Genomic DNA, 21,905 nt, shown 5'->3' with positions numbered 1-21,905 from the left:
TGGTAAATTTATTAACATAATCTGCTCTTGTAAAAATTATTGGCAGGCTTTTTGAAATTGAAAATTCATTGGAAGTTGGACTGTTGAGGCCAGTAATCTTCGCCTTCTTTTCATAGGCGGGCTAAACAGATGGTAATTGGTCATCAGAAAAGACCAATAAAATTCACCACAGAGCAACCAATCACAAGTTCGCTCCCTGCATTCCTCCAGAAGATATATGACGTGCAGATGTGGGAAGAGTTTCTCATTCTTTCTCTTAATGTGTGGATTGTGGAAATGTCTGGAAGAGGAAAAAGTGGCGGTAAAGCTCGGGCCAAGGCCAAGTCTCGGGCCAGACTGCAGTTCCCTGTGGGCCTTGTTCACAGGCTCCTGCGGAAGGGGAACTACGCTGAGCGTGTGGGCGCAGGAGCCCCGGTCTACATGGCTGCTGTGCTCGAGTATCTGACCGCTGAAATCCTGGAGCTGGCCGGCAATGCGGCCCGCGACAATAAGAAGACCTGCACCATCCCCAGACAACTGCAGCTGGCCGTCCGCAACGACCAGGAGCTCAACAAGCTGCTGGTAGATAAGGTGGTGAAGAAGGCATACGGAATACTTGCCTTTATTAGCCGAGGCATAGAGTACAAGAGCAGGGAGATTGTGCTTGAACTGTGTAAAACACTGGTTAGGCCACAGCTAGAGTACTGCGTGCAGTTCTGGTCACTGCATTACAGGAAAGATGTAATTGGACTGGGAAGGGTGCAGAGGAGATTTACGAGAACCTTAGCTATGAGAACAAATTGGATAGGCTGGGGTTGTTTCTCTTGGAATGGAGGAGGCCGAGGATTCATTGAGGTGTATAAAATTATGAGGGGCCTGGATAGAGTGGATAGAAATGGCCTATTTCCCTTAGCAGTGGAGTCAACAACCAGGGGGCATACATTTAATGTAATTGGGGGGAGGTTTAGAGGGGATTTGAGGGGAAATTTCTTCACCCAGAGGGGGTCTGGAACTCACTGCCTGAAAGGGTGGTAGAGGCAGTGAGTTCCAGACCCACATTTAAAAAAGTATCTGGATGTGCACTTGAAGTGCCGCAACCTGCAAGGCTACGGACTGAGAGCTAGACAGTGGGATTAGGCTGGATAGCCTCTTGTCGGCCGGTACGGATACGATGGGCCGAAATGGCCTCCTTCCATTCTGTAAATGTTATTATTCTATGACCATCGCTCAGGGCGGGGTGCTGCCTAATATCCAGGCTGTGCTGCTGCCCAAGAAAACCACCAGTGCGTCCAAGAGCAAGTAAAGCGGACAGGATTTAATCTAATAACCCAAAGGCTCTTTTCAGAGCCACCCATAATATCAATGAAAGGGCTGCTTATTGCTACATGGGTCACAATTATCCCAGATTTAATTTGACATATTGAATCTTGGCAATTAAGCTGGTAGTTTCCTGATCTCGGATATAAACCGGTCACTGTTTGTTGAACATGTAGAAATCTAGATCGACACACACTGCCATGGGTTTTCAGTTAGCGGGCATTCAGATCAATGATTCACTAGAGAGAGGGACCCTAGAGAAGGAGTGTAGAGAGGGACAAGGGACTAGAGAGGGACTGTAGTGAGGGACAAGGGACTATAGAGAGGGACTGTAGAGAGCGACGAGGGACTAGAGAGAGGGAGTGTAGAGAGGGAGTGTAGAGAGGGAGTGTATAGAGGAACTGTAGAGAGGGAGTGTAGAGTGGAACTGTAGAGAGGGAGTGTAGAGAGTGAGTGTAGAGAGTGAGTGTCGAGAAGGAGTGTAGAGAGGGAGTGTAGAGAGGGAGTGTCGAGAGGGAATGTAGAGAGGGACGAGAGAGGGAGTGTAGAGAGGGACTAGAGAGAGTGAGTGTAGAGAGGGAGTGTAGAGAGGGAGTGTAGAGAGGGAGTGTCGAGAGGGAGTGTCGAGAGGGAGTGTCGAGAGGGAGTGTCGAGAGGGAGTGTCGAGAGGGAGTGTCGAGAGGGAGTGTAGAGAGGGAGTGTAGAGAGGGAGTGTAGAGCGGAACTGTAGAGAGGGAGTGTAGAGAGGGAGTGTAGAGAGGGAGTGTAGAGCGGAACTGTAGAGAGGGAGTGTAGAGAGGGAGTGTAGAGAGGGAGTGTAGAGAGGGAGTGTAGAGAGGGAGTGTAGAGAGGGAGTGTAGAGAGGGAGTGTAGAGAGGGAGTGTAGAGAGGGAGTGTAGAGAGGGAGTGTAGAGAGGGAGTGTAGAGAGGGAGTGTCGAGAGGGAGTGTAGAGAGGGAGTGTAGAGAGGGAGTGTAGAGAGGGAGTGTAGAGAGGGAGTGTCGAGAGGGAGTGTAGAGAGGGAGTGTAGAGAGGAACTGTAGAGAGGGAGTGTAGAGAGGGAGTGTAGAGAGGGAGTGTAGAGAGGGAGTGTAGAGAGGGAGTGTAGAGAGGGAGTGTAGAGAGGGAGTGTCGAGAGGGAGTGTAGAGAGGGAGTGTAGAGAGGGAGTGTAGAGAGGGAGTGTAGAGAGGGAGTGTAGAGAGGGAGTGTCGAGAGGGAGTGTAGAGAGGGAGTGTAGAGAGGGAGTGTAGAGAGGGAGTGTAGAGAGGGAGTGTCGAGAGGGAGTGTAGAGAGGGAGTGTAGAGAGGAACTGTAGAGAGGGAGTGTAGAGAGGGAGTGTAGAGAGGGAGTGTAGAGAGGGAGTGTAGAGAGGGAGTGTAGAGAGGGAGTGTAGAGAGGGAGTGTCGAGAGGGAGTGTAGAGAGGGAGTGTAGAGAGGGAGTGTAGAGAGGGAGTGTAGAGAGGGAGTGTAGAGAGGAACTGTAGAGAGGGAGTGTAGAGAGGGAGTGTCGAGAGGGAGTGTAGAGAGGGAGTGTAGAGAGGGAGTGTAGAGCGGAACTGTAGAGAGGGAGTGTAGAGAGGGAGTGTAGAGCGGAACTGTCGAGAGGGAGTGTCGAGAGGGAGTGTCGAGAGGGAGTGTCGAGAGGGAGTGTCGAGAGGGAGTGTCGAGAGGGAGTGTAGAGAGGGGCTGTGGAGAGGGAGTGTAGAGAGGGAGTGTAGAGAGGGAGTGTAGAGAGGGAGTGTAGAGAGGGAGTGTAGAGAGGGACTGTAGCGAGGGAGTGTAGAGAGGGACTGTAGCGAGGGAGTGTAGAGAGGGAGTGTCGAGAGGGAGTGTCGAGAGGGAGTGTCGAGAGGGAGTGTCGAGAGGGAGTGTCGAGAGGGAGTGTAGAGAGGGAGTGTAGAGAGGGAGTGTAGAGAGGGGCTGTGAGAGAGAGAGAGGGAGTGTAGAGAGGGAGTGTAGAGAGGGAGTGTAGAGAGGGAGTGTAGAGAGGGAGTGTAGAGAGGGGCTGTGAGAGAGAGAGAGGGAGTGTAGAGAGGGAGTGTAGAGAGGGAGTGTAGAGAGGGACTGTAGAGAGGGGCTGTGAGAGAGAGGGACTGCAGAGAGGGACTGTAGAAAGGGACTGGCTTCAGAGAAACACAAAACAGACGGAACCTGAACGTGAGACCGGCCGCCATTGAACACATTGTTGGGAGAGCCGAGTTTCAACGGATATTAAGAGACTAGTGTAAAGGGAATGAGCAATTGATGGGCTCAGGGCTTCTGACTGAAAATTCATTTGTTAGTTCAAAGCCCTTTTTAATGCCACGGGAAGCTCACATGAATGATTTTCGTCAACATTAATTTCATTGACAATTATTCTTAGTTATAAAACAAGCTCACATAAATCATTTCTGACCTGACAGGGATATTAAAATTACATCAGTTTCGATGGCCGGGAATCGAACGTGCTTGCTCACCACTATAACCCCATCGCTCACACAATAGATTTTGTATTGACAGACTAGCTCGTTCTTGCGGCTCTGGCTCTTAAGCGGGATAAATAAGAGGCTCAGTAATCATTTTAGTCAGAACATAAGCACGGTGCTGAAGCACTTTCCCTCCAAATAAAAATGGGCACTGTGAATAGTGAACTTGCTAAGGGATTTTGTATTTTATACTGTATTTGTCAGCCTCTGGTACATAAGGGTGGGTTTAATCTTTACCTGCCAGCTGCACGTGTGGTTAACAGAATGTCTCATTATTTCTGTGTATTGTATTCTGTATCTGTCAATCTCTGGTCTGTGAGTGTGGAGTTTATTCTGCACACTATGAGTGTGGGTTTATTTTGTACCTGTCAATCTCTGGTATAAGAGTGTGGGTTTTAATCTGTACCTGTCAGTTTCTGGTAGATGAAACATAGAAACATAGAAATTTACAGCGCAGGAGGCCATTTCGGCCCATCGTGTCTGTGCCGGCCGACAAAGAGCCGCACGACCCTCGGTCAGCAGCCCTGAAGGTTACATCTAAACCTATCAATAATGACAGAAAGGCAAAGAGCACCCAGCCCAACCTGTCCGCCTCACACAACTGTGACACCCCCTGCACCGAATCATTCTACACAAACTCCACTGGTCTCCTGGGGTGGAGAGGCAAAAACCAGATAAAAACCCAGGCCAATTTAGGGAAAAAAAACCTGGGAAAATTCCTCGCCGACCCATCCAGACGATCGAAACTAGTCCAGGAGATCACCTTGGCTGTATTCTATTCCCTGCAGTACTTACCATTATATCTGCACAGGCCAACAAAAGGTCATCCAGTCTAATCCCAATTACCAGCTCTAGGTCCGTAACCCTGCAGATTACTGCACTTTAAGTGCCCATCCAACCATCTCTTAAAAGTGGTGAGGGTTTCTGCATCCATCACTCTTCCAGGCAGCGAGTTCCAGATCCCACAACCCTCTGCGTAAAGAAGCCCCCCCTCAAATCCCCTCTAAACCTTCCACCAACCACCTTAAAACTATGCCCTCTTGTTATAGACCCCTCCACCAATGGAAATAGGCCCTTACTATCCACTATGTCCAGGCCCCTCAATATTTTGTACACCTCAATGAGGTCTCCTCTCAACCTCCTCTGTTCCAAGGAGAACAAACCCAGCCTATCCAATCTGTCCTCATAACTAAGATTCTCGATTCCAGGCAGCATCCTAGTAAATCTCCTCTGCACCCTCTCTAGTGCAATCACGTCCTTCCGATAATACGGCAACCAGAACTGCAGCTGTGGCCTAACCAAAGTATTATACAATTTAAGCATAACCTCCCTGCTGTTATACTCTATGCCTCGGCCAATAAAGGCAAGCATTCTGTATGCCTTCTTAACCACCTTATCCGCCTGGCCTGCTACTTTCAGGGAATCTGTGGACCAATGGTGGAGCTTTGGAGGCGTGGCCTATTCAGTTGGACTCTGTTGCTGTGAGAGAAGGAGCTTGCTGTTGTTGCTCCTGCCTGGGAGGCCTTGAGTGAGCCCTGTGAAACAGCCCAGGAAGAGGAGGAAGGGGCTTACTACAATTCCAATTCATCCAGAGGGAGAGGAGGAGAGCAGAAAATTCAACAACCTTTAATACTGCAGCAGAGAGTTGGAGAGAAGGGGAAAAAAGAACAACTATCCAGTGTGGAAGGAGAGAGAAACTTCATCAATCAAAGGTGGGTGTGTTTTGGTGCATTCCCCTAAAGACTTTGTTGTATCGGTGGGGGGAGGAAAGAAGACTTGCTAGAGGGCCGGAACATCGCGGGGGGGGGGGGGGGGGGTGTGTGTCTGTGGAAGTGTGTGTGGGGGTCTTGCTTACAGCTAGGCCCCACACACCACTGAAGCACCCCTCCCCCATTGCCTAGCCTGGGATAGCTGGAGCTACCTGGCTGAAGAACTATTAATCACCTATTTAACATCGTTGGGAGTGTGTGCCTGGGTAGCTCCAGCTGTCCCAGGTGAAGACATCTTCTCCCCCCACCCGAAGACCATCTACAAAGACCGTGTTTGTTTTTCCATCATCTGGGGAGTGCACACCAAGAAAAACACCCACCCATCGCTGTGAGGGGAGACCTGCCCTCACAGCTTCTCTCTTTCCCACCCCCCTTTCTCTCTCTGTCACTCTCTCTGTCTCTCCCCTCTCTCTCTGAGAGCCCCTTTCCTCCTAATTAAAAAACCAATTAAGACAACTGAGCAGAGGGAGCAAGGCCCCTCCCCAATCATCAACTAGGGGAGAGGTGAGCCTCTTTTAGAGCTCCCTCTGTTCAAACACCAACGCGGCCATTTAAGACCATTAAGGCCTGTGACTTTGGGGTGGGTGTGGCCCTTAAAGGGACCCCGTGATGGCGACCCCAACCATGCCGGTGGCAGGGCCAGCTAGGACATATGCGCAGGCGGCGTCCACATCCACGGTGCCTCCTGCGCCTCCTGCTGCCCTGCCACCATTCAGACTTATAACAAAAAAACACGGGGTCAAGAGCTACACTCACCCCACAATGAGCATTGAGGAGTGCGTGCGGGCGATGGCTGGGGTAGTCGGCCCCTCGGCCATTGTCGCGGCCTCCAAGATGTCTGGGAAGGCTGTATTCTTCCTGGGGTCGGAGCGGGCGGTGTCCCTGGCCCTTGAAAAGGGGCTCACGGTGGGCGGGGCGTTCCTTCCGGTGGACCCTCTCAAGGCCACCGCGCAGAGGGTCATCATTTCAAACGTCCCGCCCTTTGTTTCCGCTGAGCTCCTCCTCCCTCACCGACACCAACTGGGGGAGGTAAGGTCAGGGATCAACCCCATACCGCTCGGCCTCAGGGAGAACAGCCTGCGCTACGTGTTCTCCTTCCGCCGCCAGCTCTTTGTCCGGCTGGCGTGGGAGGAGACGACGGAGGGAAGTTTTAATGTGGTGCACGAGGGGACCGCCTACCGGGTCTTCTGGACGTCGGACGGCGTGCGGTGCCATGCCTGCAGAGAGGTGGGGCACGTTCGCAACAACTGCCCCGCCTCCAAGGCCGCCAAACCACCGAGGGCGGCCAAGGCTGGTGCCGCCGCCACCCCTCCCCCTAGTAGCGTCCGCGTGCCGGGAGCCGTAGGTGTGCGGGCATCGTCGGGGGCCTTTGTTTTCACGGCCTCCGGCGGGGGGGAGGGAGAGCGTCCGACCGGAAAGAAGGCGCGGAAGAAGACGAAACATCTCGAGGCGGGTCCCCTCGGTGCGCCAAACAACTTGTTTACCGCGCTCAGCCCAACCCCGTCACCGGCGAGCGCAGGGTGCCCTGAGCCCGTGCCCGAGCCCTTGACCAATATCACAGAGAGGCTCGGGCGCGGGCAAGACAAGAAAAAGTGGGGAGTGGAGCGGGAGGCCTCGGCAGACATAGAGGTCTCCCTGCCTCCGCGCCCCCCCAGGAGCAAAAGGAGGCGCCGCTCCAATGAGGCGGAGGGGGAACAACATCCCTCCGTGGAGGAGTCGGTGGCCGCCGCGTGTCCCGCGTCCCCCACCAGCGCCCCCAAACCGCGCCATAGGCGCGAGGAATCTGTCCCCGGGGAGGGTGAGACAGTCGAGGCTGCCCAGCCTCTGCCTCCCGGGGATGGGGTGGAAGATCTGCCTGTCGTGGGGGGCGTGGGGCCAGCGGAGGAATGTGTAGCCGCCGGGTCGAGCGTCCTAGGGACTGAGGCGGGTGGGGCCGAAAAGGCCGAACCTGAGCCCGCCCAGCCAATACCCAACTTCCCCCGGGAGTCGCTCGACCCAGAAGAAACTGAAAATATGAACAATTTTAATGATTCTGTACACGCTGGGCAGGGGGGTGGCGGCGGGAGGGGGAAGAACAACAACCCTCGCCCCCTACTTTGGAGCTGGCGTACTTGGAGGACCTGGAACATTACTTTGGCCAGGTCTCTCCGTGTTCCCCGGCTCCGGGGCGGAGGAGGAACCCCTTCCGCTGTCACTTCCTGACCCAGCACCGCTTTTAAAAGAGCCCAGTGGGGACTCCTCTGCCGACGATCCTGGGGGTGGGATCGGGGCAGAGCCAGGGCCAGATGGAGCGGCCGGGCCGTTTGCCGTACCTCGTGCGGTCGACGGGCCGGCTGCTAGCGGCGACCTCCCGGAGGGGGACGGGGACTCGGTGGAGGACGCGGGTGAAGATCTCGAGTCCATCGCCAGTGAGGCGGTGGATCTGCTCGTACCCGCCGCTGAGTCCCCCCTCATTCCCGTAGAGGAACTCCGGGACTTTTTGGCCCAGAGCCAGGGTCGCCGCAACCGAACCCATCTGGCCTGGGAAAGATGGTCCGAGCCGGGTCTGCTCATCGTGTCCGTCCGCGTCGCCGCTAAAACCATGGCCGCGGGCGGGCCGTTATCAAAGACGCAAGACCTTGAGCTGCGCTGGCTCAAAAGGTTCCTCGCTGGGCTGCTGAAGGAGTGGAGGTCAACAAACGACTCCACTCCCCCCCCCACAATAGGTTAGGTAGAGGTTGCACTATGCTTTTGCCATGAAGATAACCATAGCCAGCCTCAACATCAACGGCGGCAGAGAGGCACGCCGTAGATTTAACAATTTTCCGCTCCTGCGGGAGGGGAAATATGCGGTGTGCTTCCTGCAAGAAACCCACACCGTTCCGGGAGACGAAGCCATGTGGCTCCTGGAATGGCAAGGAGAGGTCCGCATGAGTCACCTCACTACCACTTCTAGTGGGGTGGCCATCTTGCTGGCCCCGCATTTTCAGCCGGAGATCTTGGGGGTCGAGGAGCCAGTGCCAGGCCGCTTGCTGCACGTCACGGTTCGCCTGGGGGACGTGCCGCTCCATCTCGTGAACGTGTACGCCCCTCAGACCGGACTGCAGCAAACGCGCTTCTTCGAAGAAGTGTCCGCTCTTCTTGGCTCCGTCGACGTCGGCGACTGCATTGTCCTCGGGGGGGATTTTAACTGCACCCTCGAGGCGAGGGACCGCTCCGGTGCCCCGCAGAGCATGACGGCGATGGAGAAGTTGAGGGACCTGGTCGGGTCCTTCGACTTGGTGGACGTCTGGCGAAATCTCCATCCCGACTCCAGCGCCTTTACTTGGGTGAGGCCTGGAGTTGGATGGTCTAGAGTCGACCGCCTTTACGTGTCTCGGGCGTACGTTTCCTGCGTCCCGGCGGCCTCCATGCGGCCGGTGCCGTGTTCGGACCACCACCTGGTGTGGGCGGAGCTCGCTTCGCTCTGCGCGAGGACGGGGTCCGCGTACTGGCACTTTAACAACCGGCTGCTGGAGGACGTGCGGTTCCAGGACTCGTTCCGTCGATTCTGGTCCGACTGGAGAAGGAAGCAGGGGGGCTTCCCCTCCTTGAGGCTATGGTGGGACGTGGGCAAGGCTCATGTCCGCGTCTTCTGTCAAGAGTACGCGAGGGGGTCGACCAAGAGGCGGGCGGCCAGGGTCGGGCGCCTAGAAAAAGAGGTGCTCGACCTGGAGTCCCGTCTCGGTCAAGTCGTCCAGGACCCGGCCCTGCGGACGGTGTACGAAGCGAAGAAGGCCGCGCTGAAGGACCTGCAGCTCGTCGGGTCCCGAGGCGCGTTCGTGAGGTCGCGGATCCGGTTCCTGCGGGATCTGGACCGCGGCTCCCCCTTCTTCTACTCGCTGGAAAAAAGGCAGAGTGTCCGTAAGCAGCTCTTGACGCTGCTGGCCGACGACGGCTCTCTCGTCTCGGATCCGGAGGGCGTCAACAACAGGGCCCGTGAATATTACGGGGCTCTGTTCTCTCCGGATCCGTCCAGCGAGGAAGCGCGTAGAGTTTTGTGGGAGGACCTGCCGAAGGTCAGCCCGGAGGGCACCGAATATCTGGAAGCTCTGCTAAGCCTGGCGGAGCTGACCGGTGCCCTCGACCGGCTCTCGAGGGGAAAATCCCCGGGGCTGGACGGGCTGACCGTGGAGTTCCACAGGGCGTTCTGGGACGTCCTGGGGGGCGACTACGCGCGGGTCCTGGGGGAAAGTCTGCCGACCGGGGAGATGCCCCTCTCTTGGCGCAGGGCAGTCATCGTCCTGCTGCCTAAAAAGGGCGATCTCCGCCTCCTTAAGAACTGGCGCCCGGTCTCCCTCCTCAGCACGGACTACAAAATCTTCGCCAGGGCGATGTCTGCTTGCCTTGGCGCCGTGCTGGACCACATGATCCACCCCGACCAGTCCTACACGGTCCCGGGCCGGACAATCCATGATAACATCCAACTGGTCTGGGACCTCATCTGTCGGTCGCCTTCCTATCTCTCGACCAAGAGAAGGCGTTCGACAGGGTGGATCATGACTATCTGCTCGGGAACTATCAGCCCGGATCCGACTATTGTACGCCGCCGCGGAGTGTCTGATTAAGGTTAACGGGTCCTTGACGGCGCCCCTTCGCTTTGGGAGAGGGGTGCGCCAGGGATGCCCCATGTCCGGCCAGTTATATGCCATCTGCGTGGAGCCTTTCCTGCGCCTCCTGCGGACGAGGTTGACGGGACTGGCTCTGCAAGGGCCGGGCATGGAGGTCATCCTCTCAGCTTACGCCGATGACGTGCTCCTCGCGGTAGAGGATCCCGCTGACCTGCGGAGGATGCGTGAGTGCCAGGAGATTTACTCGGCCGCATCCTCCGCCAGGATCAACTGGGAGAAATGTTCCGGACTCCTGGTGGGTCAGTGGCGGGTGGACTCCCTGCTGGAGGAGCTCAGGCCTTTTGCCTGGAGCACGACCCATCTCCTCTATCTGGGAGTCTACCTTAGCCCCGACGAGGAAGCCTGGCCGGCGAACTGGCAAGAGCTGGAGGCCAAGGTCGCCGCTCGCCTAGGGCGCTGGACAGGACTGCTCCGAGTGCTGTCCTACAGGGGTCGAGCGCAAGTCATATACCAGCTGGTGGCCGCCATGCTGAGGTACCGGCTGGTCACTTTGACCCCTCCCCCTACGTTTGTCACCAAGATACAGAAGAAGCTGGTGGACTTCTTCTGGAACAACAGGAAGCACTGGATCTCTGCGGCGGTCTTGAGTCTCCCGCTTGAGGAGGGCGGTCAGTCGTTGGTGTGCGTCAGCACCCAGCTCGCGACTTTCCATCTTCAGACCCTGCAGAGATACCTTTACGTCGAGCCCCCTCCTAGGTGGCGTGCTCTGGCGACGTATTTCTTCCGCCAGCAGCACGGCCTCAACTACGACTCGCAGCTCCTGGTTGTGAGCTTGGGGGGCGTCAGGACCGCCTTCCAGGAGCTGCCTATCTTTTACAAGGAAATCACCAGGGTCTGGAACAAAGTCTCCACCAAGCAGAGCTCTCCACCGGCTGGAGTGGCGGCTGTCCTGCAGGAGCCGCTGCTCAGGAATCCGTACCTCCACGACCGAGGTTTTAGGTTTGTGGTCGGACGAGAGGGCTGTGGCTGGTGAGGTGACCAGGGTCAGGGACCTGCTCGATGGTGGAGGAGCGGGCTGGATGGCGCCAGACACGCTGGCGCAGCGCCTAAATTCGGCCAACGTCCGCCGCGCGGCCGATGCCATCGAGTCGCTAAAAACAGCTCTGGATCCTGACTCCGTTAGGTGCATCGAGGAGGCTCAAGCACATGGGGAAATCCCATCCGAACTGACCCCTGTCCGGACGGAATTCCTCATCGGCGTCAAACCCCGGAACCTCCCTCGGGAGCCGGCGCCTCACAACTTGAGCCGCCTCGAGGAAATCCCCTCCGTGCCTTTCAGTTCTGCGCGGAGGGGTTTCCTGTACGGGCTGCTCCTGCACACCCTCAACTTTGCCATCCTCGCCTACCGTCCGGACATGCCATGGCGTACCATCTTGCCGTCCGGAGGAGGCGGGGGTCCCCGATGGAGGGCACTCTACGCAGGGGTCCTCCCAGTATTTATCGGGGACTTGGCCTGGAGGGTGGTGTGGAAAGTATTTTTATCTAAGCTGATACCATACGGTATTTGTGTGCCTTTTGATTAAAATGGAGTCCTGGCCCTTCCAGAACTTTCTGCATTTTAGCAGTCAGCTTGCATAAACAGCTAAACCTGCTGTTAGATGGCTTGTGGTCATCAGACAGCTAGGAGACAAGTCATGCTGAGACAAGTAACCCCCCCCCATGGTGCTCTCCTATTGTCTACACTACAGGAGTTCCATGTCACCCCACCCTTATCTTCTAGCCATTATCTCTTTCCGAGACCTCATCCATTTGATGCAAACAGATAAACTGACCAGGAAATTGAAACAATCCTGACACAATACAAGACAGGTGATAGCCCATTACCTATGACTCATGGAGTAATGGCCGTTTGGCTTTCTGATAACCCTGACAAAAGGAAATATCTGGATACCATGTCAGGACCAGGATATAGTAATTAACTCTTTATCTGTATTCACTGACTGTGAGACAGAGCAATACACAGGGAGAGGCCAGAACTTTGGTTTTACTGTATAAATATCTTGTTAAACTGAACCATTTCGGAGGTGTTCACTTAGCCCTTGACTGAGTGTGACCTACCCCTTGCGAGCAAGTAAAGAAAAGAAACTTCTACCGGAGCTGTAAGTGTCGGAGTCATTCTTTTCGGAGGTTGAGATTTCGACAGTTATAACTTGGAGGTTCCACCGAGATGCATACTCTCTGTCCTGTGAGTAAAACGGATACGGGCATAGTGCCTCTCCAGTGAAAGGCTTCAGTGGCCAAACAAGGTGAGCCTTTTGCTCACAAGAGGTTTCTTCACTGTTGAATCGCATATGTAATCTGTTGTCCACAGCGGAGGTACTGCATCTACAAGACTCGGCATTTAAAAGTTAAAGGTATTTTTTTTATAACCATTTCTTTCTCAGCTCGCCAGCAGAAGAGAACAGGTTCTGGAAAAAACCTCGAGACAGCCCGGGGAAGGTTTCAGTAGGTAAGGGAGCGCTAGTCGATCGAAAAGGGTTCCAGGTTCTTATGTGATAAGATTTTTATTGTTTTTAATTCGGAAGGGGTTCTTATGTGATAAGACTATTAAAAAAAAAGAGAAAAAAAAGAAAGCGCTAATCGATCGAAGGTTCTTGTGTGATAAGATTTTTATTGTTTTTAATTCGGAAGGGGTTCTTATGTGATAAGACTATAAAAAAAAAGAAAGTGCAATCGATCAAAGAGTTTGGGTACGGAACCTTAAGTTTTATCAGTTTTTATTAGGATAAGTTAAGGACTCGGTCTGTAGTGGCGTACAACGCAGACTGAGAATTTGTTTAGAGGTTATGATTTGTGTACTCCCGGGAATATTGTTTGTTGTCCTTGTATTACTGTTGGTTGCAATACCTTTGTGAGTCATTGCCATTAGAGAAACGGGAAGAGTCACTAGGGAAAATTGTGATTCGGGGAAAAAAAACACAACTTTTGATTAAGAAAAGAAACAGTAACTGATTGATCAACTACGATTGGTTCGTGCCAACATATCTCACACACCCAGACTGAGCCCGAATTAAGAGCCTTTTCAGGCCACGTAACGGCCAGGAGAAGTGGGCGTAGAGAACTCGGTTGGCCGAAAGAATTGTGAGATCAGAAACTGTGGGAAAATCTTAATCATCCAGAATGGGTGCCGGAGCAAGTTAAAACACCACAAAAGGCACACCAGCCTATGTCATGCTCCAGAATTGTGGTCAGTCTTCAATTGACCAAAGAAACAAAAACGGTAAAGTGGACTAAGGGTGAAAACAGGCCATTTCCACCCGATGGTTCATTTAATTTAGAGAGAACAACTAGTCTCGAGGAGTGTCTTATAAACAGAGATCCAGTTAGAAAAAAAAAAGGAAAGTAATAGAAAAGGCCTGGGTTCCGATTCTTCAAGCCCATGTAAAATTAACAGAGGAAGTAAATCAAAAAAAAAAGAGAACCTGATAGTGACTTATGGATTCAAAAAAAAATGAAGCTAGCAAAAGAAAAAGCTTTATTGAATGGAGAGAGACTTGTGAATGTCTTGTCTTTGAATGAGAGTGCGTGAATGTCTTGTCTTTGAATGAGAGTGCTTCTGTGTTTTTTTTTCCTTGTGTCTGGAAACCTGTTTGGAAAAGTTATGGAGCTGCCTGTTTGTTTTAGCTCCACCCACTTTTTCAAACAAAGTGAAGTTTTTTTAACCCTTCATAGTGTTGTCCTGTATGTGGGAAGTTTAAGACATTTTAAGTTAGAAGCGCAGGTGTGGATTTATTCGGATGAGAAGTTACGGAGCTAGGAAATGCACAAAGGATAGGTTTGTTGAGACATGGTCCCGGTGGTTAAAAGTTGTAATGACTTTTTTTTTTAAAAAGCCTTTGTGGGTCTCTCGAGGTGCGGGCTGGGGGAGTATACTTTCATTGTCCTTGGTGTAAAATCTTGGTACAAAAGCTTTTAGCTCAGTAAGAGGATTTTTTTTAGATAAAGAATGGCAGTACAATATTTGAATTGGGATTTTGAGATATTTCAGGTGATCTCCTTGATCAACATTTTGGGTGTATTGGAAAAATCTTGGGTTTGGAAGCCTTTTAATAAAATTAGAAAACAAGTACTTTACATTCTGTGATCTGTGAATCACTATAAGCATAAATGAGAAGTCCGTGTAACACACAGATTCGTCCAGTTCAGAAGCCCACACAAATGGAGGTTTGTCCATGACCTATGAGCTGTAAATGAATCTACTATATTCTCACAATGCTTAAAGGATGTGGAATGAAGTATCCCGGAATGCTTTCCAGAGTCTTAAGCAGTCCCTCACTTCAGCACCAGCCTTGGGATTACCAGATTATACTAAGCTATTCAACTTAATTGTGCATCACAAGTCGGGTTTTGCACAATCTGTTTTGACTCAGTTACATGGGGACAGGCAGCGACCGGTAGCATATTTCAGTACCCAACTAGACCCAGTGGCACCGGACTACCAGGATGTCTTCCTTCATTGGCAGCAGCTTATTACACTGTACAACAGGCTCAGACAATAACTCGAAATCATCAGACCATTTTGTATATCCCACATTCTGTCGAGATTTTACTTACTAAATGTGCCACCCAACACCTAACCTCCGCAAGAACCACTAAATATGAGGTCGAACTGTTATCAAATCCGAACCTTATCATCAAAAGATGCACTACCTTAAATCCAGCCACTCTACTCCCCACGGAAGACGACGGCGAACCCCATTCATGTGAAATGGTAACCGAATTAGTGACTAAACCACGTATCAATCTAACAGATGTACCAATGTGTAATCCTGATCTAGTGTACTATGTTGACGGATCAGCCTTACGAAATGATAGGGGCCAACCTAGAGCGGCTTATGCAATTGTAACTCAGTTTAATGTTGTCGAAACAGCCTCTCTTCCAGACTCCTTTTCAGCCCAACAAGCCGAATTGTTTGCGTTAACTCGAGCCTGTATTCTGGCTGAAGGACACACAGTTAATATCTACACTGACTCCAGGTATGCTTTTGGGGTATCACATGACTATGGACAAATTTGGAAGATTCGCGGGTACCTGACTTCTTCAGGAACCCCTATCAAAAATGCAGAACAAGTGGAAAATCTCCTGCGAGCCATTCAATGCCCTTTGAAACTTGCCATTATCAAATGCCAAGCACATACAGGCCAGTCGAATGAGGTGGCACTTGGGAATGCCAGAGCTGATAATGCAGCTAAGTCAGCAGCTCTGTCAAAAGGGGGGATGCAGGTGTCATTGTTCCCACTAAGGAAAAATAATTGCTCAGACCCGCCACCCACTATTAATGACGTGCTGGCCTTTCAGACACAGGCCAGTACGGAGGAGGTGGTGACCTGGACGAAGGATTAATGTTATAAAAATCCAGAAGGAATATGGGTTCACCATGACGGCCGCGTGGTGGCCCCTAGATCCTTACTTCCATTGATTGCCCGATGTGTTCATACATTCACACATGCAGGCAAAGGGGGATTGGCAGATTATATTTTGGCAACTTGGTATGCACCAGGTATTCGGCAATTGCAAAACAAATCTGTGAAAATTGTGTTACCTGTCAGACAATGAATCCGGGTAAGATGGAAAAAGTAGAATCTGCCTCCCACCCAAATCCAGTCGGGCCTTTTGTACATTTACAAATGGATTTTATTGAATTACCTATGTGTATGGGATTCAAGTATGTATTAGTTATTGTAGATGTGTTCTCTAGATGGATTGAAGCCTTTCCATGTAAAAAGGCCGATGCCACTACTGTTGCTAAATGTTTGTTAAAGGAAATCGTACCACGCTTCGGAATCCCTGCTAAGCTTTCTAGTGATAACGGGTCACATTTCACGGGAACTGTTATAAGAGAAATATGTAAAGCTTTGCAGATTAATCAACGTTTTCATTGCAGTTATCATCCACAATCAGCTGGACTTGTTGAAAGATATAATGGAATGCTTAAAAATAAGCTGGCAAAACTATGCAATGACACTGGACTGAAATGGACAGAACTGCTGCCCTTAGCTTTGATGGTAATGCGATCTGCAACCAACAGAACAACAGGCCTGTCACCGCATGAGATAGTTATGGGACGTCCCCAACGACTACCTTTTACAGCACCATTTACTGCAAAACAGATGGACATCCACAAAATGGAGGAAAATATGTTGAATTATTGTATTGCACTAACCAAATGTATTTCCAGCTTTCATTCACAGGTAAAGGAAGCCCAAGTCAAGCCAGCGGAAGGGAAGTGTCATAACCTGGAGCCAGGGGAATTCGTTTACATCAAGATTTTTAAAAGAAAAAACAGTCTACAGCCAAGATTCGAAGGACCATACCAGGTCTTGCTGGCGACCAATACTGCAATCAAGGTAAAGGAAAGACCAACATGGATCCACGCATCCCATTGCAAACGGGCACCCGACCAGGAGGAAGGGACGAAGGAATCAGAGGAACAGAAAAAGGAAGACTGAATAAGGAACTGTATGGACTATGGGGACTGATGGTGCTGGGCTTGACAGGGTTTTACTTCACATTATTGATTACACCAGGGGTACAGACCCACCACCGAAGGGAATTGCACGTAAACGTATTTATGGCACTGAGTCATAGGTATGCTCAAGAAAGTAACTTGTCGAGTTGTTGGATATGTTCCCATGTACCTGTCCACTCCAGGGGGGTATTCCCCTGAGATCTGTCCCCTTTAACGAATCAGAAATGGTAGAATGGTTGACAGTGCAAAACAGGACAAAACTAACTAAGGGGCCAGAAACGAAGGAGCAAACAGAATGGAGGTCGGCAGGGTATAAACTTACAGCCTTCCAGGGATGGTACCAGCCCAATTATGATAATAACCATCAGCCTCCCTTCCTAAGCATTACTCCCAGAATAGGAAATCCTGAAGGTATAATATGCCTAGTGAGTAATGAAACTAAAGGACCAGAAATGGGACGCAGCAAGTGTTCCCAAATGACTAAATGGCAAGCCACAACTAATCCCACTGAGAGAAAGATAGCAACCGTTGGCTGGACAACGGTCCATAACAAAGCCCCAGGTGAAGGGTGGGAAGGTGAGACCACTCGAGTAGGGATAGTACGAAAGGACCAGGAGCTGACGCCCTATAATTGCACCTACTTTATTTGTGGCCATAAAGCCTACCCATGGTTACCAGCCAACTGGACAGGGTCCTGTTACTTAGGATATGTGGTACCCCTTATCAGATCAGTAAGGACTCTAAGGGAGGCCTATGGAAGCCACAGATTTAAACGGGATTTGACGTGGCTAAACAGAATATTCAAGGTAATGGTGCCACCCTATGGAATAGCATCGACCGAATGGCAGTTACGGGAACTGGCTAACTTAGTAGAATCAGTAGCCAATGCAACTTCCCAAGCCTTTGAAGGGATAAATGACAAAATGGTAGCTATTCGAACAGTGGCTCTCCAAAATCGTATGGCCTTAGATTATCTCCTAGCCAAGGAGGGAGGAACATGCGCATTAATAGGTGGAGAATGCTGTACGTATATCCCAGATAAATCAGAAGATATCGGCAGTCTAGCTGAAAACATCAGGATGGTTGGGAGCCCTGGGGAAATCTGTGGTACAGGGTTTGATCATATTCCTGCTGATAGTCTTCGCCCTGTATCTATTATTTGTCATCGTTAAGTGTTGCTGTGCCAGGGTGGGAGAAACTATGTTACCTACCGAGACCACGGCTAGAGTTATGGTAGCAACAACTGCTGAAGGCTCTTGTGTGGAAATGGAAATGGAGAGACTGTACAAGATCAGAATGGATTGAGTTGTCCTTGTGAAGGACAAAATGGGGGAATGTGGAAAGTATTTTTATCTAAGCTGATACCATACGGTATTTGTGTGCCTTTTGATTAAAATGGAGTCCTGGCCCTTCCAGAACTTTCTGCATTTTAGCAGTCAGCTTGCATAAACAGCTAAACCTGCTGTTAGATGGCTTGTGGCCATCAGACAGCTAGGAGACAAGTCATGCTGAGACAAGTAACCCCCCCCCCATGGTGCTCTCCTATTGTCTACACTACAGGAGTTCCATGTCACCCCACCCTTATCTTCTAGCCATTATCTCTTTCCGAGACCTCATCCATTTGATGCAAACAGATAAACTGACCAGGAAATTGAAACAATCCTGACACAATACAAGACAGGTGATAGCCCATTACCTATGACTCATGGAGTAATGGCCGTTTGGCTTTCTGATAACCCTGACAAAAGGAAATATCTGGATACCATGTCAGGACCAGGATATAGTAATTAACTCTTTATCTGTATTCACTGACTGTGAGACAGAGCAATACACAGGGAGAGGCCAGAACTTTGGTTTTACTGTATAAATATCTTGTTAAACTGAACCATTTCGGAGGTGTTCACTTAGCCCTTGACTGAGTGTGACCTACCCCTTGCGAGCAAGTAAAGAAAAGAAACTTCTACCGGAGCTGTAAGTGTCGGAGTCATTCTTTTCGGAGGTTGAGATTTCGACAGTGGTGCACGGAGCAGTGCCGTGCAATACATTTTTAAGCCGGTTCACGGGCTCCCGGGCCGCCTGCAATTTCTGCGATCTGGAAGAGTCTGTGTTCCATGTTTTTATGGAATGCACGAGGTTGCAGCCCCTGTTTTATTATTTAAAGGGGCTGCTCCTGAAATTCTGGCTGCACTTCAGTCCCACACTCCTGATCTTTGGGCACCCTGTGCGGAGGGGAGCGGGTAGGTCTGAGGGCCTCCTCGTCGGACTGCTCCTGGGCACGGCCAAGGGTGCCATCAGCCGGTCCAGGCAGCGGGCGGTCGAGGGGGTCGTTCAACCTGACTGCCTGCCTCTCTTCCGCGCGTACATCCGCGTTAGGGTGTCCTTGGAGATGGAGCACGCGGTGTCCACCGGTACGCTCGCGGCCTTCCGCGAGAGGTGGGCGCCGGAGGGACTGGAGTGCATCATCACCCCCGGCAACCAAATTTTAATTTGATTTTATGTTTTAAAGTTTAATTTGTTTTAATTGCCGGTGATTTTAGTGTCCCCCTCCCCTTTTATAGGGGGCACTTGGAGAAAAAAAAAAATGATTTTAGTGCCCAAAAAAACCTTTAAAAAACCCACAAAAAACCCCCCCAAAAAAGCACAAAAAAAGGGCCTTGGAAATGTTTGGTGTGCCCCCCAGATCGGGGGGTCACGATTTAATGATTTAATGATTTAGTTTCCTCTCAAAAGAGTTCTGTGGACAAGCACTCCAAGGTCCCTTTGTTCATCTACACTATTAACTGGCCTACTGCTTAATGTGTATACCCTTTCCTTATTAGCCCTCCCAAAGTGCATCACCTCACACTTCTCTGAATTAAATTCCTTTTGCCACTGCTCTGCCCACCTGACCAATAGATTGATATCCTCCTGCAGCCCATGACTTTCCTCTTCATTATCAACCACACAGCCAATTTTAGCGTCGTCTGCAAACTTCTTAATCATACTCCCTATATTCAAATCTAGATCATTGATGTATACCGCCAAAAGCGGAACCCCACTGGAAACATCCTTCCAATCACAAAAAACATCCATCAATCATTACCCTTTGCTTCCTACTTCCAAGCCAATTTTGGATCCAACTTGCCACTTTGCCCTGTATCCCATGGGCTTTAACCTTCATGACCAGTCTGCCATGTGGGACCTTATCAAAAGCCTTGCTAAAGTCCCTATACACTACATCATACGCACTGCCCTCATCGACCCTCTTCGTTAGCTCCTCAAAAAATTCAATCAGGTTAGTCAAACACGATCTTCCCTAAACAAATCCGTGCTAACTGTCCCTAATTAATCCTTGCCTATCCAAATGTAGATTTAGCCTGTCTTTCAGGATTTTTTCCAATAATTTTCCCACCACTGAGGTTAGGCTGAGTGTGGGGTTTAATCTCTACATCTCAGTTTCTGGTACATGAGTGTGGGGTATAATCTGTACATGTCAATCATTGGCTTGTGAAACTGGAATTGGTTTTGATGTTCAGCCATGATCTTATTGAATGGTAGAGCAGCTTGAGGGATCATCTGGGCTACTCCTGCTGGTATTATATTCTTACTTAAGTCTGCATTTCACTCTGTGCGTGTCAGTGTCGGAGATGTGAGTCTGGATTTTATTCCATATCTTTCAGTTTCTGCTACGTGATAATGGATCTTACTCTGACTCAGTCTCTGATATGCGAGTGTGGGTTGTATACTGTAGCTCTCAGTCTCTGATATGCGAGTGTGTGTATTTTTCTGTAACTGTCAGGTTTTGGTTAGTATGTGGGGGTTTAATCTGTGCCTCTCAATTTCTGGTATGTTAGCCTGGGTTTAATCTGTACCTATTAGTTCCTGCTACATGGTTGTGTGTTTTAGACTGTTCCGGTCAGTTCCTGCTACGTGAGCGTGGGATTTACTCTGTATCTGTCAGTCGCTGGTATTTTCTACCTGTATTTGTCTGATATGTGAGTGAAGATTTTACCTTCTATCTGTCATTTTTCTGAAATGTGTGTGTGGGTTTTACTCTGCATCTACCAATTTATGATATGGAAATATGTATTTTGCTCAGAAACTGTCAGTTCTTGCGATGCAAGTATCAGTTTTACTTTGCACCTCTGTTTTTTGACATATGGGTCTGGGATTTACACTTTACCTGTCACTCTCTGGTATGCAAGTGGGGATTTTACTCTGTACCTGTCACTTGCATATATGTGGGTGTGGGTTGTATGTTATATCTGTGAGTCTATGGTACAGGAATGTGGGTTTTATTCTGCAACTGACATTTGTTGGTCTGTTGGAGGGGCCTTAATACTGAATCTCTCCGTTTCTGATATGTAACTGTTGCTTTTGCTCAGTACCTGTCAGCTTCTGATATGCGAGTATGGTTTTTACTTTCTAACATATATTTTAAGATTGTGTGTTTTATTCCTTACCTGCCAGTTTCTGATAAGTGAGTGTGGGTGTTTAATGTACCTGTCAGTGTGATCTGTTTCAATGGTGAAACAGCATCTGATTCTACTGCTCCATGTGGCTATAAGATTCACAATGTAACTCTGCCACTTCGGATCACTGTGGGACTGACAGCTTCTGCTGCCTGTGACAATAGGATTGAGCCAGTTCTGTGTCTTTGCGGTCTGTGAGTGATAATCTACTTACTGTGTGTGAGAAGGAGCTGCCTGCACTGTTCCTTGTGTTCCGGGTGGAGGAAAGATCACATTTATTCTGGCTCAGTGATGTATTTTGCTCTGAGAATAATACGAGAACAATATTAGTTATGATATGGACAGGTGAGGGGGAGGATATAAAAATAAAGTTATAATTAATGTGTTTGTTTATATTAAAGTAAAGTATCTGGAGAGAGGAAACCGTGATACAAACAGTGTCATTGTCTGACCTCACTGCAGTACAGCAGCACTCAGATTCTCCACACCAGGTGTGTAGGACGGTTCTATAGTAAGCTATCAGCAGCCAGATACAACCCAAACCCAGCACTGGTCCATGAATGGGACCACCCGATTGGCACAGTCCAGGTTTATATCTCCCACTCCCATGGGACTACCTGTAAAATCCTGAATCGGTTCCAGGAATATAATCACAGGTCCCTGGGCTGTACAACAAGTGTTCAGTCTACTGAAATCGAGTTAACGGAATGTGCAGTTAACAGAATGTCACATAACCCCGATCGTGATGTATCTGAGGGAGCGACAATGCATCTTTCGATCACCAGCAACACGGTTCTGGAGAACT

At 50.2% G+C, this 21,905-nt stretch overlaps 1 protein-coding gene across 1 annotated transcript; it reads left to right on the top strand.

The window, feature by feature from the left end:
* The first annotated feature begins 276 nt into the window (after positions 1-276).
* LOC139249988 (histone H2A-like) lies at positions 277-1,282 on the top strand. The gene is made up of 2 exons (XM_070872581.1): positions 277-562; positions 1,191-1,282. The coding sequence occupies exons 1-2, from the start codon at positions 277-279 to the stop codon at positions 1,280-1,282; spliced, it is 378 nt and encodes a 125-aa protein (XP_070728682.1).
* The last annotated feature ends 20,623 nt before the right edge of the window (positions 1,283-21,905 follow it).

This window comes from Pristiophorus japonicus, unplaced genomic scaffold, assembly GCF_044704955.1.
Source record: "Pristiophorus japonicus isolate sPriJap1 unplaced genomic scaffold, sPriJap1.hap1 HAP1_SCAFFOLD_335, whole genome shotgun sequence".
NCBI classification, from domain to species: domain Eukaryota; kingdom Metazoa; phylum Chordata; class Chondrichthyes; family Pristiophoridae; genus Pristiophorus; species Pristiophorus japonicus.
Note: the sequence above shows the minus strand (reverse complement) of the source record. Positions and strands in the feature narration are given on the sequence as shown.

Excerpts from the sequence above, each read along its gene's own strand:
- LOC139249988 (XM_070872581.1), top strand. The coding sequence starts at position 277 with ATGTCTGGAAGAGGAAAAAGTGGCGGTAAAGCTCGGGCCAAGGCCAAG. Across the intron at positions 563-1,190 it reads GGAGCTCAACAAGCTGCTGG|ATTCTATGACCATCGCTCAG; the intron begins TAGATAAGGTGG and ends GTAAATGTTATT.